At 35.3% G+C, this 17,822-nt stretch overlaps 1 protein-coding gene across 1 annotated transcript; it reads left to right on the forward strand.

Moving 5' to 3' along the window:
* The first annotated feature begins 27 nt into the window (after positions 1-27).
* LOC144438953 (NF-X1-type zinc finger protein NFXL1-like) lies at positions 28-17,011 on the forward strand. Its single transcript, XM_078128183.1, has 20 exons — positions 28-138; positions 953-1,164; positions 1,860-2,018; positions 2,454-2,566; positions 3,039-3,169; positions 4,060-4,129; positions 4,705-4,813; positions 7,397-7,558; positions 8,130-8,345; positions 9,210-9,325; positions 10,018-10,149; positions 10,568-10,658; positions 11,020-11,140; positions 11,741-11,900; positions 12,695-12,808; positions 13,065-13,196; positions 13,765-13,931; positions 14,597-14,777; positions 15,670-15,810; positions 16,155-17,011. The coding sequence occupies exons 2-20, from the start codon at positions 954-956 to the stop codon at positions 16,323-16,325; spliced, it is 2,697 nt and encodes an 898-aa protein (XP_077984309.1). The 5' UTR covers positions 28-138; position 953; the 3' UTR covers positions 16,326-17,011.
* The last annotated feature ends 811 nt before the right edge of the window (positions 17,012-17,822 follow it).

The raw sequence follows: 17,822 nt of genomic DNA on the forward strand, positions 1-17,822 counted from the left end.
GCAGCCGACTATAGGATCCGAAGGTCGTTCTCGGTACATGTTGTAGACTGCGTACGTGTATCTGCTATTTAAAAAGTTTTAACACACGTGTTTAAGAAAATAATTTCGTCACTCCATAATGTAATGGCGATTTGAAAGGTTTGTCTTATTATTAGATGTGAATTCTACTCATTCTGCCTCTAGATGTTGAAAATACTGTGGCATACTGATAGTGATACAGAGAAAATTTGTTCAAGCTGGTCAAATGAATGGACTTACCAGATTGCAGATTTTGATACACGTATTATATTAAACATTTTTTGTTGCTGACCATGATAAGAAAATAATATTAGAGAAAAAACTATTGATGAAAACCTACTAAGTCTCATCTGCAATCCTTGGGAGCAGTTTTCACAATTAGTACGTACATGTTAATATACTATAGTTGGTGTTGGGGAAGATAACTGCTATTAATTTTTAACCATTTTTTAAATACACTTTTGCAAGTCTAATTGTTGTGTTGAGTTTGAAAAGCACACGTGACATGCCATTAACATTTGTGATTCAGTGAATGACTTTGTGCTTCAAGCTGTCAAAGTAGGAACGATACTAGAAACACTTGCATCACTCAGGATTGAGAACTGTTTTTTTTGTGTCTCACTCATTCTCAATGTTTGAAGCTGGTAGGTGTATATGACCATATTACATGCCTCAATACACACACTATCTTGTCATTGTTTCAGATATGAACATATAGGATAAACGGGCAGATGAATCAATCAGTGTGAAAGAGAAAGTATAGCCTCATCAAAAATTGCGAATTTGACATGCGATATTTTATTTTAAAAAATCGGAATTGCAATAATCATTATATGTTTCCCTACCACATAAACGAATATAGGTGATTTTAGCCAACAACTTTACTGTACGTACAGTGATGTATAATATTTCTCTGGTGATCTTTACTTTGTAGGATGAGTGAAAACAGGAACAATCCTGTTTGGCGTAAAGGTAGGGGGAGGGGTAGAAATGCAGGAGAAAGAGGAGGACGGGGTGATGGACGGGGTAGACAGGAACCAGCGGTTGGTTATCAACGCCAACCGAGAAAAGAAGCTGGGGATCAACAATGGAATGGAAAGTTTGCACCAAAACAGTCTAGTGCATGGACAAAGAAACCAGAAAATAGTATGTATTATTAAACCTTGAAGACATTTCAGTTACACTATGTGAATATATTATGGAAATGTTAGAATAATCAGTCAGTCAGGTAGGCAGTCATAATAATCCAAATCAAATCAAATGACTTGTCAAATCAAAACAAATCACCCCAATCAATCAATCAATCAATCAATCAATCAATCAATCAATCAATCAATCAATCAATCAATCAATCAATCAATCAATCAATCAATCAATCAATCAATCAATCATTCAATTGATCAATCAGTCAGTCAGTCACACAGGTAATCAGTCAGTCAGTCAGGCAGTCTTTCAGTTAGTTAGTCAGTCAGGCAATCGATCAATCAATCAATCAAATAATTAATCCAATCAATCAATCAATCAATCAATCAATCAAATCAAATCAAATTGAAGCATTAGTATCCCAGAAAATAGCATTGGAATTTGGATGGTTAATCTTGAAGTGAATACTTTCTAAGTTTCTTTTATTGATATGTTGTACTTGGATCTTGAAATGTTACATACAACTACAGAACTCAATAATTGTATGAAATTAAATTGGCAACAAGATCATCTGAAAGCCTCAGTGAGGTACTGCTACGATAGTGTGTTAAATGAGAATGAATAGACAAGTTGTATATATATAGCTGACTCATTACAAGATGTAGATTTAAAAAGGTGACGTGTACATTTGCCAACAGACAAAAAGACAGGCCAGCAAAGATTTGATGAAGTCAAAGAGAGTATGCAAGAAGCAGCGGAAAAGTTTATGGCACTTGAAGATGAATCAGATGATGAAGAAGATGAAATTAACGAAGAAGTTTTAGAGAAGACATTAAAATCATATGCCCAGCAAATTGGTAAGTTGATCTTCAAGACATTGGAAACATACCAAGCAATATTGGTAAGTTTAGCATCAAGACATTAAAAACTTGACAAGAGAAGTTGATCTTCAAGACACTAAAAACACAGCCAGCAAAATTGGTAAGTTGATCGGCAAAACATTGGATCCTCAATGTTTTGAAAAATCTGATGAACAAGGCATAATTTTTGTAATTTGCCATTATATTTTCATGTGTGTTATAAGTTTGTTTTTTGGTCCCCCTTTGTAAATATTCAGGTGTTGCCCTCCTCCCTTGATCTATAGAAATAGCACATCTTTGAAATCTTGCTGATTGAGATGAATTGTCAGCTGCTATAGCAGCCCTTTCCACAATCATTGTGTTGGGCCAGATGATACAAATTGACTTTCATAATTAGAAAGACATAAATATAATGATTTGTTCTGTATACAGGTACTGATGACGTGTCCAGTGTTGACAAGACAAGACAGTATCTATCTGACTGTTATAACACCAGTACCACTGTCTGTTTGATCTGTATTGCTGTTATCAAACATGATAATGCAGTAAGTACTGATTAATTGGGATATTGTCTAAATGTATGAATGAATGAATGACTGAATGAATGAATGAACATGGATTTTTTGATGGATGGATGGATGGATTAATGAATCAATGAATGAACTAGTGAATGTGTGTATACAACTGAATATAGTAATGTGTGTGTTGGTACAACATGTACTATGTATAACAGACTGAACGGCTGTGTGTGTGTGTGTGTGTGTGTGTGTGTGTGTGTGTGTGTGTGTGTGTGTGTGTGTGTGTGTGGAGGGGGGGGGAGATGAAGACTGCATACTTAGTAAAAATTGACCAAATCAGACTCTGCAATTTAAATTGTCATTTTTCTTTTGTTATTACAAAAAACAATTTCACATATTTGCAAATTAGTGCAAAATATTTTTTTCAAATTGCATCTATGGTTGAAAAATATTGCTAGATCCACAACATAGTCTAACCATATGTTTTATCTCTGTTTAGGTATGGAGTTGCCGTGGATGTTTTTGTATGTTTCATATGAACTGTATACAAAACTGGGGAAGACATGGAGCAATTCGACCGTTCCTGTTATCTGAAGAAAGTTTTCCAAATGTGGAAGCTACATGGCACTGGTAAGCTGTGAAACTGTGAATTATTTTATTATGTCAAGTTCTCATCAAGTTTAATGCATCATTAATTGTGTCACATTTAATTCTCTGTCTTAATGTTCAACACCTATGAATTCCTCCTTATTTCTATTACTCATTATACAATCAAATCATAATTAGTACTGGTAATTATAGTGTTTCCCCATTTCTAAGCATTTACTGCCCATTTCAAGTCACCACTCACCGGCTCTATTTGATACAACCATGTAGAAACCAGTAAAGAAACTGCACACGTTACACTTTTAGATGATAAGATTTAATGAATACAATTTCTTGCAACATTTTGTCTAAATGTGTCACCATGCAGACCACAAAACATTGGCGCCCGCCTGTCTGTATCTAGTGTCAATACAATAGATAGTTTATTTCATTTGGACAAAATGTAGCAAGAAATTGCAATCTTGCTATCTTAAAGTGTAGCATGTGCAGTTTCTTATTGGTTTCTGTGTGGTTGTATCAAACAGAGCTGTTGAATGGTAACTTGAAATGGGCTGTAATATTAGTTATGGTATAGTTTAAGGCTTGTGGTCCATATCATATAATAATGACTGCTATTATCATAGTCCATAGATGCCACAGTATCAAAACAGTTGCAAAACAATTCTAATTCCCTACAGTTTAGTCCAGTGTATGTTTTTTTCTGGTTTTGTAGTTTTAAGATGGTCGTCTGAGAGGTACTTTCACAGATTCTGACAAAGAACAACAAACTTTTTAATGTCATAAGCCCAATAGAAACCCACAAGTACATATCAATGTCATATTGAATCTCTGACTTTTAAGATTTTCTTCAAAATTCCACACACATATTTAAAATCGTCAGCGTAATAGGTATCAGTACTTTGTTGTTATTGCAGTCCAAAGTGTCGCTATGACTACAAGTTATCAGATTGTCCAACACAGTATTACTGTTTTTGTGGCAAAGAGGTAAGTAATTATTCTGTCTATGACTTTCACTTGTCTTTTGTCATAGTTTGTTAAATTTGTTTTCCATAGAAATTTAGATACTGTCTTTTAGGCACAGAAATGTATAACTAGATAAAGTATATTCAGACCTCATTTACTCGATGCTGTTTTCAAATGAAAAAGCAATTATTTTATAGCGTTTGCACCTACTATTTACATGGAGACATTAAAAGAATTCATATTAAAAAACAACAATTTGAAAATGCTGCTGAAAGTGGATCATCTCACTATAACACTTATGATATAGTTCTCCAACTGATATGTCACATGCAGACAAATCCACAATTTGATCCTTAGCTGGTACCCTTCTTATAGTAAATTTCCCCAACTTAGGTTAGGGCAGTGTGCTCACTAAGCCAATTTGATGTGCCATTGACACACACAATTTCTAGTGACGTACCAAAATTTGGTGTTCCCCTATCTCTTTCTATGTGTTGACTCACTAGAAATGCCAGTTTTTATCATTTTGATTCACAACAACAAAATTTGGCTACCACTAGAGGGCACACTTTAAAGTCTTTGTTTTCTATTCATAGGTGAATCCTCAGTTTGACCCCTGGCTTGTTCCTCACTCCTGTGGTCAGACATGTAATAAAGTTCTTCAGCCTAGGTGTGGTCACTCTTGTTTGCTACTATGTCATCCAGGTGAGACAGACGTTATTTTTAAGATTGCAAGTAGATAAATTTAGTTGTTTCAAATGGGAAATTTGGTTTTAATTGACAAACTTGAAATGATCAAACATGTAATGGGAGAACATCAGTGTGAAAACAATGCTGCGATGTGAAAATTAACACCAATAAAAACTTCTAAAATGTATTACTTACAGACAACTATGTTGTTAACGAAGCACAGCATATCTACTGTGACTCCTGAAACTATACTGTGTCACTGTGTGTGTGTGTGTGTGTGTGTGTGTGTGTGTGTGTGTGTGTGTTACTGTGTGTCACTGTGTGTGTCTCACTGTGTCTCACTGTCTCACTGTGTGTGTGTCACTCACTGTGTGTGTCACTATGTGTGTGTGTGTGTGTGTGTGTGTGTGTGTGTGTGTGTGTGTGTGTGTGTGTGTGTGTGTGTGTGTACACTGTCATGCATGCATGCATGTTTGTGTTTTGTGTGTGAGGGGAGGGGGAAGGTGGTGAATGTATGTTTATGTGCATGGCTTATTGGATGACTGCATTGTCAAAATGAATATTTCCAGTGCTGGTTCTTTCATTTTATAGTAGGCAATAAAAGAAGTATTTTATGAGAATTTTTTTTTATATAATATAAATTTTATAACTTTATATTGATATACATAAAAAATAGATTATTTGTAGAATTTGGCTCAGTAGACTATGACATTGTACATATAAACTCAGTTCAAATGTTTAGTCGTATTATCAGATAGGATATGCCTGTTCATTTGGTATCGGTAGATTTGTGAAAATCAAGCATTTTTTGGCCTATTGCAGACTTCTTGTAAGTTATACTATTTAAGTATAGCTGATTTCTCCCAAATTCATATGAAGATGAAACAGAACATGTGATAAACATTGGTATGTCAGGTTTAGTTTGGTGCGCATATCAATTTTGCCTGACTGGTGTTCATGTTTGTTGTAAAAATTCCATCATTTCTACAATAGCTCAGGAACAAAAAGATAAACAGATCAATTCAAATGTCAGCCACAGATTATCAAATATGACCTGCTGACATTATTATGGTTATTATAATTGTTGTCTGTCTTGGTAAATGAAATGGTTTGTTTTTCAGGTTCAAACCACAAAAAACCAAACCATTTTATTTGCAAGACAAACAGTAATTACGTTAATCTTGTAATAAGACACTGATCTGAGCTTGGAAGGTTGCCTACAAAAAAACTGATGATGACAGTACCTCTGATGTGCAACACAAATGCCCTCGACGTTCACCTTCTGTGCAATGTGACCTTTAGTCACCTAATATAAAAAGAAAGCCTGACAACAGTCGAGCAGCAGGACCACTTTTACTTAATGTTATTTCAGATTCATGTGCAAAGATTATAATATATGGGATATGTGTACATGACTGCAAATGAGATTCCCTTAACGGTACCTGTATCAGCAAAAAAATACTGCCTGTACTCTGCTTAAACTACCAATGAAAAATAATTTAACAAAAAAAATTTAGATAATATAAATATGCTAGAATGTATATTTTGATGCACAATGGAGAGACTGACAATTTGACGCAAAAATTGAATCAAAAGTAAAAAAAAAGTGTTTTCCTTTATGGTTGTACATGCACATAATGCATTCCAATCAGTGAGACCAATTTGAAGGCTTCATATCAACCCAGTAGAGGGTCAGGAAGGTGTTAATTCTCGTTCTTAAACTGGGCAAATAAACTAACAGTCTTTTTTTTGGTCTAAAATCCTGTCACTGAAAAAGGCACTTATAAAATACTAAGACTAAGAGGACTTATTACCTTATCCGCCAGGTGAAAGAATGTCACTTTCAGACAGGACCGTTGGACAAGTAGCTTTGATGTAAAAACCAACTTGCCATGATGTTCCCAACCATGCAGAACAACAGAACTAATTACTAAAAAGATGATAAGGCATGCAGAGTTCGGAGTCTACTTTAGTAAATTAGTTGTATCGTACACAATATAAATATAATTTTAATCAAATTAGGGAGAATTACTTATGATAGGCGTGACATAAGAATGCTCATTCATGTGTTGCAATCATCAACTATGTATATGCACCACACTTGTTTGCATTGAAAATTAATCATGTGAAAATGTATTGCTAGTAACATATTCTACCTATCGTTGTTACAAAATAATTCGTGCATGGTGCTGTCCCCAATATTCACTTGACTCACTACTACCTCATTTTGCATCAGTACCTTCTACATTGGTAAGTTTACAGGTTTAGATTTTAGATAGTATTTCCGCTATGTTTTTCTTTGTTCAGTCAAGGAAGATACAAGTGACCTAAGGGGTCTTGTCAGTGTGAGCCAAAGACTTACAGTGACAAAAGCCTTTAAGGTGTTGAGTATTAATACCTGTATGGAAATCGAGAAGAGTAATGGCAACTTTGGACGTTACGACAGACATTTCAAGCACCACAGAATGAATAGCATAGACATGCATTGTTGTGGCATAGAACAACCAGGTTATAAATCCCACATATTTTGTTCGAATGTGCTCAACTTTGCTTGTATATGATGTAATGCTTGATGTGGTATATTTTTAATCATTACAGGTGCTTGTCCACCCTGTCCTACTACCGTACGTATGTCGTGTTACTGTGGTAGAAAACCAGCTGTAATCCGACGATGTAGTGCCAAGGAATGGTCTTGTGGTCAGGTGTGTGCCAAACAACTAGGCTGTAGACAGCATTATTGCCAACAACCATGTCACAAAGGTAAGCACAGTTTTATTTTTGCAAAAAATAAAAAAAATAAATGTTCATCCATTATCACTTTGAACATACTTGTTGGTAAAAATTAATTTCATCAATTCATAGAGAACTAAGAATATCAGATACTAATATTTAGACAAACGACAACCATCTTTATCCAAAAAACCTACAGTTTGTCTGTGTGTACTGTAAAAAAATAGGTGGTGTAATTAGACAGGCTACCGTTATGGCAAGAACAAAAGTCTCCCAAGTTGTTTTTTCTGCCAACATACATTGCCCTTATGCAGAAAATTGACACTGCATTGAAGCGTGAAGGCATGCATACAGCATATTTTAAGCTACAGCTGAAACTTATTATGTGTAAAAATTTATCAGAAATATAATTTTTTTTAAATTTTTTTTATTCAATTCGAATCATAATCCCTACCATCAGATATGGTTATAATATAAAAAAGGAAAGCTGAAATTAAGAAAAATGTTTCAATTCTAGATCAGAATATGACATTTATTAATTCTAAGATCAAAAGCATAAATTGTTAAATATTTAGTCATCACGTTTGCCTTTCTATTAAAGGAGACTGTGCTTCATGTGAAAAACAGAGTATTCAATACTGTTTGTGTGGCAAGGAGAGAGCTCAGAGACCATGCAGCAGTCCTGAATGGCAATGTGAGCAAATCTGCAATCGACCTTTGACCTGTGGGTACCATGTCTGTGAGCAGCACTGTCATGGTGGCAACTGTGGACCCTGCCCAAGATCTGGAAATCGAACATGCCCCTGTGGCAAAACAAGTGAGTGTAATTTTTTTAGTATCTTGTGTCCTTTTCATCCAAGAATTCATTTTATTCAACATGTATACATTTTTTGTACCTGTGGTGTTCACACATCGATTTGTTGGCATGAAATGTTCTGCTCACACAAATTGCTATATTGTTAATTGTTTTGTAATACATTTGTTTATGATGATTAAGTTTACCCACTTTCAATTTCCTGACGTCATTTTAGGTAATTTATTTTGTCAAATTCATATTTTGAACAAACATTATAAAGGTCACCATGCCTTTATCTCTAGGGCATTATTGCTCGTTAATCTTTCTATAAATTACAATTTGATGACTATGTTTATTTGATAAAATATGATTACTCATGTCCATGGCAAGTTACCTATATTTCTCAGCCATGATTATTTTGGTTTTGATAGCTGTCTTTATCTATCCACCCACCCACCCACCTACCTACATCTATCTGTCTGTCTATCTATCTATCTATCTGTCTGTCTGTCTGTCTGTCTGTCTGTCTGTCTGTCTGTCTGTCTGTCTGTCTGTCTGTCTGTCTGTCTGTCTGTCTGTCTGTCTGTCTGTCTGTCTGTCTGTCTGCCTGTCTGTCTGTCTGTCTGTCTGTCTGTCTATCTATCTATCTACATGTATCTATATATCTATCTATCTATATATCTATCTATCTATCTATCTATATATCTGTCTGTCTGTCTGTCTGTCTGTCTGTCTGTCTGTCTGTCTGTCTATCTATCTATCTATCTATCTATCTATCTATCTATCTATCTATCTATCTATCTATCTATCTATCTATCTATCTATCTATCTATCTATCTATCTATCTATCTATCTAATCTAATCTATCTTTGATCTGTACTGTAGGCTATGATCTGCCATGTACTGAGGATGTATCTACATGTGGTGATACCTGTGATAAACTACTATCATGTGGTCTACACTACTGTACTCAGAGATGCCATACTGGACCTTGTGAAACTGTGAGTGATATGACATTGTTTAACACCTCATATAGCTACGTACCCAGAATATAGTAACATGAAATTGTTCTTTTGATTATAAATGATGTCATTAACATGTAAATTATCTTATGGAAGAAGAGTTTTTGAACATATAGTAATGATTCTGTTCTTTGAGACTTTATCGTCATGGGGGGGGGGGGGGGGGGGGGGGGGTTCTAACCAACACTAGCCAGAAGTCTTTCACTTGAATGTATATGTCTCCAATTCTTTACACAACATGCAATGAATTAACTCATGTCACAGCATATTAAATTATTAAATACTGTGTGTTTGTTTTAGATTGTTTTAGTTCTTCTTTCGATATTGAAATAACTTTCTGCCTCACTTTGAGCATTTCTGTATGAAAATCACTTCAGGAAATCTTGTTTTTATGCTGTTGAGATCTCCAGTGTACATGTACATTGAAACTGTGAAATGTACAAGTAACAGTTTATTTAATTTATTACTAAGTTGTGATGTAATCAGGACAGTACTAAATTCACATAAAACAACCACAACTCTTTTTTCATGACTCAGTATTGAACAAATATGAAAAAAAAAAAAGATAAAAAAGAAAAGTTAACTGTTAGATTTTACTAGTGATGATGAGAATACCACATTCATCACCTATTCATATACTGTTATCTTGTAATCTTCATCCTGGAATACAGTGTCGGCATATGACAGAGAAGACTTGTCGATGTGGAGCTAGAAAGAAGTCAGTTCAGTGTTATAAAGACTATCAGTGTGAGACTAAGTGTACAAAGATGAGAGACTGTCAGAAGCATCAGTGTAAGAGAAAGGTATGGTTTTATTGTTGAAAATATAGTCAATGTGATGTGATAGTGGAATGTACGGCGCATGTGATGTGATGTGATGTGATGTGAGTAATGTAATGCAATATAATGTAATGCAATGCAATGCAATGTAATGTAATGTAATGTAATGTAATGTAATGTAATGTAATGTAATGTAAGGTAAGGTAAAGAGTGTAAGATAAGGTAATGTACTGCAATGTAATGTAATGTGTAATATAATGTAATGCAATGTGACATTGTGTTATATAGTATACTGTGAGTTAATTTAGTTTGATGCAGTGTGATGTAGGATGATGGGAAAAAGCATAAAGGGGAGATACATGTAGCAATGTTATATGACACATATTATGTCATGACAAATTTTGTATTCAATAATTTTGTGTGTATTACTTCTATCTTTCAGTGTTGTGATACTAACTGTCCTAGTTGTGAGCAGCCCTGTAGTAAATTATTGTCTTGTAAGAACCACAAGTGTCCCTCCAAGTGTCATCCAGGTGAGAATTACAAATTACACTGTAATGTGGAATTATAGCACAATGGATAGCATGATAGTACTGGTTATAAGTATGATGTCATTGAATAGCATGATCATTCAAATAGTTCTACACTTGTTTCTAAATGTGCATATATTTGCATATCATTTGCATGTTATGATACAGACCAGATGGTCATGCCCAGAAGTGGTTAAGATCAATTACACTGGTTTACACTCAGGAAATATCTCACTTTTTTTCACCAAAGATTATGAAATCTAGCAATGGATTATCACGATATCATCTCAACTAATTCTTTGAAAATACAATAATTTTGATGTGAGATGCAACCACTGACAGTTAATCATTCTGTTATGTCTAGGCTTATGTTACCCATGTCCACTGACTGTAAATATCTCATGTCGATGTGGAAGTACATCCGTCACTGTACCATGTGGTAGAGAAAAGGTTACTAGACCCCCAAGATGTAAACAAACCTGCAGGTATGATACTTAATAATGTATTTGATACTTCTAGAGTCACATAATTTCTGTTGTGTATGCTAATATATGGAAATTTCAAGCATGTCATGTGACACACATGCACTTTTATGATGTCATTTTTTAACTATTTATTCATGTATTTTGACTGAGTATTACATTGAGTTCAAGTGTTTCCTCGAACAGTGGCCATATCACCCTAAATCCAATACCAACAAAGATATAAACATATGAGTGAGTAAAACTGAAGAGAGTCTGCGGTCTGTGCTGCATTGATTGTTTGGTTCGTCCTCTTCAAATTTGATTTGATTAATTTTTGGGTTTGGACCCAAAACTCAATTTGATTGGACTTTATTGTACCATAATTATGTATACAGCTTCAGAGATATGTTTACCCACAGGTAATTCAATTATGGTCAGTGTGTACAATATTACGAGTAAGTTGTTGTACCTAACAAAACACAGTTCCAAAAAAATGTTCCAGTTGCAGCTAGTGCAGCTTTCAGGGACTGTTGTTTATTTCACATGTTGATCATGAAGGATGATTTACTTGCATCTCAGAATGTATACAATAACTACCTTCTTCTGCTGTCATCCTCTCAGAATTCCACCAGACTGTCATCACGAGAAACGTCAACGTCACCCCTGTCATTTTGGACGATGTCCCCCATGTCTTCAACTCTGCAATAAAGCTCTACCAAACTGCTACCATAACTGTCCAGATGTCTGTCATTCTGCAGTGCTGGTCAAACAAGTAGAACAGGTATATGATAAACCCTACGTTATGTTTTCATCTACATGTAGATTGATCAATTATCATGAAATTTGCCATCAGAAGTATTTTAATACACTAAATCTCAGTTGTTGCATACTCAAAGTCTCCATTGTTGTCCATCAATATTAACTGCGAATGAAGCTTAATTCTATTAACTCTTTTTGAGAAAGATCTTACCGTGGAATACTTGAAATGGAAGAAATGCATTCCATTTTTGTAATCAGTAATTCTTGTAGTCAAATAGTATTGTCATGATTGTATTTTACAGTATGGAGATTGAAAAATAATTTTTGCCCATTCCCAAAATCTCCCAATCATGTGGAATATTCAATCTGTAATTATTACATTGAAAGACCCACTTCAGATTAGGCTAAAAGTTTGGTGTGAAAAACAGTTGTCTAGCAGAGATATAGAAAAAAAGTTAGTCCAGAACAAAGGAATGGCCCTATGTAATAATTATGGCCCCACTGATATGATAACATTAATGTGATGACCAGTGTGCCTTCTAAGCCAATTTGATGTGCCACTGACACACACAATTTCTAATGACGCACCAAAAGTTTGTGTTCCCGTGTCTCTTACTGTGTGGTGACTCACAAGAAAAGTTATCATTTTGACTCACATTAACAATATTTGGCTATTATTAGTGGGCACACTGAAGGGTTAAAGGGCTATATGTGAAACATAGCCCTATGTATAAGGGGGTGTATTTACATAGCGTTACAGAAACCAAGTCACTAATTTGAAAGGGGTTAACACAAAGAGTATTTGTTTGCTTACAGCAAGCACGTAGTGGTCCATGGGAGCCCAAAGCCCAGGCAACAATACAGATGATGGCATTTGACTGCAAACCATGTAGACATCCTATGCAAGTATGGTGCAAAGGCAATCACCAGGTAAAGTATGACTTTGTGTGAAAATTTCTAATGTCTGAGTTGTAAATTACTGTGGCTAGAAGTCAAATGTAGTACATGTACAGTACATATATGTAGCCTGTAGCAGAGAAGTGCAAAGTACACTCTGAAAATGACACTAGTATCGTGACCAAAAAAAACATCGCGAATAACTTTGAAATGTTCCAAAATTTGAAGAATATGGTGATGGTAATCCTGTGATAATCTTATGTATCAATAAATGTATTGTCTCCCATAGGAATTTACCATCCCCTGTGCTGAAGTGAGACCACTTTCTTGTGGACGTGTATGTGGTAGAAAGCTAGCCTGTACCAACCATAGCTGTCAGCTAGAATGTCATGTAGTAACAGATTCACCAGATGAAGAACAGGTCAGTGTTTGATTTCATTGAGTTCTGTAAGTAAACACATTAGATTATTTTGGCTTTATTTAATAAAAACAGTTGGCAACCATGAAAATAAAGTTGTGTGCATTACATATGTTCGCAATGTGCAAACAGTTCTTAAAACTGCACTAATTGATAAGTGGAGTAACATTTCTTAGATCATACGATTAACAATATGCTCACTGAAAATTATTAAAATACCAATAATAGAACATTGTACATGCTCATAAGGGGTTGATTCTATCCAGAATTAGCACAGCTGTGCACTATTATAACAGGTTGAAATTGTGATTGCATTGAGGGCGCTTATTTTGGGTGTGGACCAAAAAATCAATTGGGTTGGATTTACTGTACATAATTATGACTGTGTAAAACTGCACAAATATATTTACCAACAGTTGATCAGTACTGTTCAGGGTGTAAAATATTACTAGTAAGTCATTATATCTTACAAAAAAAACAGTTTTTAAAAAAATGCTTGAGTTGTGGCTAGTGCAGCTTTAAACCATGACAGATGTTGTTGAGTATTTTACCTCTTATCTCATCCATTTAGGCTGGTAACGAGTGTGAGGTCTGTGAAGGGGGCTGTGAGCAACCAAGACCAAAAGGGTGTAATCATAAATGTTTAGATCCCTGTCATCCTGGACCATGTAAAGCCTGTACTCAGATGTTCCGTAAACAGTGTCATTGTGGTGCTATACGACTCTATATTGACTGCAGGTAGGGGGCTATATAGGCAATATACACCTTAAATTTTCTGTGAACAGTGACACTGTGCACGTGGTTGTGTGTGACTCTAGACTATATTGACTGCCGGTAGGACCTATATAGACAATATACACCTCAAAATAGATGTTCTGTGAACAATGACATTGTAGTGCTATACAACTCTGTATTGACTGCAGGTATAGGACCTATATAGACAATATACACCCTGCCCTCATGTTCTGTAAACAGTGTTATTGTGATGTCATATGTGTTTGTTAATTATACAATTCTATATTGACTGCGCGCGGGTAGGTTAATATAGACAATATAGACTTCAGTTCTCAAGATATTGTCATTGCTTTCAATTATGGTACAAATGTACAAATGTGTTGGTGCTGAAGTTCTGGCTACTGCAGTTTAGTTAGTGTTCCTTCTGCTGGCATATGCCATATCAGAGTAAAGCTACTCTGTGAAAACAACCCGCAGCTGTTTCTCGTGAAAGTACATTTTTCTCCAGATTTATGATGAGAGGGATGTTCCTTATTCATGTATTAATCATAACATCTCTGTTGTGTTAAAAAAAAAAAGAACATGACTGACTGACTGACTGACTGACTGTAAGTGTCTTAATAATATTGGTGATTGATTGATTGGCAGTGTCTTTCCATGATTTACAGTAAGTGGACTGGTGGAGATACTGATGTACATGAGACATTACGGTGCTGTCAAAACCAGTGTCCTAAACTACTTAGCTGTGGTCATCCATGTAATTATACGTGTCACTCAGGTCCTTGTTCTAATGCTGACAAGTGTACCAAGAAAAGACCAGTCAGATGTCAATGTCAAAGACGCAAGAGGGTAAGAATAGCTGCAACATTAGATTTGGTTTATGAAATTATATCTGACAGTAAATATGGCCAGTCAAACTGAAGTTTCCTAATTGATATTGTATAAGTTTTATTTAAAGTGTAACACAACTCCAGGAGAAAAGATGTATTTTAATAAACTTTGGATTCTTGGGAGTCATTTCATGATATCAAATCACATCAATTTCGTGCCTTAGCCAAGAAATCCCAAAGTTAAACTATTTTTCACCTCTATTCTCACGAAATCTTTGCCTCATGGGACTTAACAGACATGCCATTGTATTAGATGCACATTTAATATTCATGACTATCTAAAGGTAACGAGCACTTGGAAGTCATGAATATTCAGTGTACATCTAATACATATGTAATGTATGTCTGTTAAGTCCCATAATGCAATGGTGGACTACTGTGAGAACAACAGAGGTGATGTTGAGTTTCGATTTGGTGTTTCTTGAGAATCACACAAAACGGGCACTTTGGGTAGATTACCTCAGTGTACCTTTTGCCGGTTCCAAGATGTATTGTGTGCCTCTCCATACAATGCCATGTATTGTGTACGTGCTGAGGGGTTTGCGTGTGCTACTCAGGGGGACGGTTGTCACCTGACCCGTACTCTGGGTTCACCCATAAAATGCCTCGCTGTCAGTGATTCAGTGATGCCGTTTAGTCTTTGTTCTATAAAATCACTCAAAATCAAAGAGGTCGACTTGTCTTTCCATCATCTCCTGATGAAAATGTTATTTCAAGTAATAAAGACAAAACAAGACTAAGTGTAACAACCTAAGAGCCATCCTCTCGTGCAATGCATCTTTGAACCGGCAAAATCGATTATTCTTATGTCTGGCAGATATCTCAATAACATACTTGTTCTCGGTATACAGGACTTTCCATGTAGTATAGTACAACGTGGAGAGGCCAAGATGGAATGTGATTCTGTTTGTCAGAGTGAATTAGAAAAGAAACAACTTGCAGCACGGGAAGCTGAAGAAGCTAGAAAACAAGAAGAACTGAAAAAGCAACAGGTAAAGGAAAAAACTTAAAATTTATATGGCAAGTTGGTGGACAAAAACTTAAAATTTATATAGCAAGTTGGTGGACAAAAACTTAAAATTTATACGGACAGTTGGTAGGAAAACAAGAATTGAAATTTTGTGATATGTTCAGCAATTATTTGTGTCATTGCTACATGCTTCCTGTGCAATATTCTGTTTTTGAAACCGAACAGGTACATCTAGTTTTAGTGAAAAACTGTTATGTCTTTCTGTAGCATGGCTTTAAAAACACAAATTGATCTTTTAAACTTGTACATACATGTATCATCTTCCAGTGAGATTTACTTGTCTGCCATTTGTTCATTTCCTATCAGGAGGAACTTGCTGAGTTTGAAAGGAGAAGCCATGGTAGAAAGAAACAGAGACGACGACGACATGAAAAAGAGGAGCTGTCATGGTGGCAGCGATACAGGAAATATGTTACCATAGCAATAGTAGTTGTTATTCTTGCAGTCTTTATAGGTTATCTATTACATGTAAATTAGATCTAGTATTGAGATATCATTCCTAATTTTCCTATATACATGTAGTTTGAATGTCATATTCTGGTTTTCTGAAGAAAAAACAAAAGATTGTAAAGTGTGGCCTCTAGGAGTGCTGTTCAAATTAAGTTTTTGGACCAGGAGTGAAGGCCATGACACACAGGCAAACTTGAAAATTTTACCTGAAATTTTCAATTCAAGATCTTTTGTTAGTACTTTCAGCAAAAGATTCTCATAGTGCTGCAAACTTTGTTTCGGATCAAGTAACTTTTACAAACTAATTGAGTTGTTTGAAACTCAATGACACATGAATATATTATATAGCCCTCATTTCCTTTATGTGGTGCGCCCTCTTGTGACAATTTTATGAAACTGAGTGCAAAATAGGTATAACTGGAATGTTGCATATTGAATTAGGATTAATTACCAAGACGTGTGGACATTGAGTGTCACAAGAATTTAAATTTTGAATACACCAAAGTTTGACGTTTTGAGTTGCAAAGTGTTTTGTTAAAATATAACATTTCTGGTGGGAGAAAGAGAGTTCCTAATGGAAATCTCCTTTAAATTATTACTGCGAGATAACAGGAGCATTAATTACATAGATTTTACATTTGGTAAACTTTAACTTTGATATGTGATTTCATTAATAACAATATGCTGCATTACATTACACATTTACAGTGGAAATGGGGGTTGGGTTTCATTCACAGGCGCGTGCACGTGCACACACACACACACACACACACACACACACACACACACACACACACACACACACACACACACACACACACACACACACACACACACACATACCAACCCCATTTCAGCTGTAAAGGTGCATACTTACTTATTACTTGTTAAGTTATGACCTTCAGTTAAAGTGGTGATGTTTTACATTTCAATGCAAAATGACAAATTAGAGAGAGATAACTAAAAATATTTATTTGCTATATATAGGTTTTTATAAGGTGCTTGTTGAGCGAAAATAATACTTTTGAATTATCAATACTTTGTGAAAATTTCAAAATGACATTTCATATAAATACAATAATGTATGGTGCTGGTACCTGTCTGTCTGTCTGTCTGTCTGTCTGTCTGTCTGGATGTATTCCTACATTAGACATAGTAATTGTCATTTTATTGGGTAACTTAAATCCTCCTAATATCATCACCTTACTACTACGGTAACTACAGGTCTTGTTACAATTATACTAATCCCATATATAGATAAGAGTTCATTGGCTACAGACATTAATCTAGCTGCTAGACCCTCAGGCAATAGGCTATTCCATACTGCAAACAGGAAATTGAGAATACAGCGCCCTCACTCAAATTGGGGGTATCATCACCTCATAGTACCGTTTCTTAAGAGCTTTCTCCCTTGGTAAATCAGGGATGTTTGTCATATTGTTCAGACATCAAGGAAAGCAGCAGTGCTCTATTATTAACCAAGTAATGTATACCATGTATACCCCCAAGGTACACACAGACAGG

The sequence above is a fragment of the Glandiceps talaboti genome, chromosome 8 (assembly GCF_964340395.1).
Source record: "Glandiceps talaboti chromosome 8, keGlaTala1.1, whole genome shotgun sequence".
In the NCBI taxonomy this organism is placed as follows: Eukaryota; Metazoa; Hemichordata; class Enteropneusta; family Spengelidae; genus Glandiceps; species Glandiceps talaboti.

Bases quoted from the DNA above. Each gene is read 5' to 3' on its own strand.
- LOC144438953 (XM_078128183.1), top strand. From the start codon at position 954: ATGAGTGAAAACAGGAACAATCCTGTTTGGCGTAAAGGTAGGGGGAGG. The intron at 3,170-4,059 runs GTAAGCTGTGAA...TTGTTATTGCAG, and splicing joins GTGGAAGCTACATGGCACTG to TCCAAAGTGTCGCTATGACT. The intron at 12,809-13,064 runs GTAAAGTATGAC...TGTCTCCCATAG, and splicing joins GGTGCAAAGGCAATCACCAG to GAATTTACCATCCCCTGTGC.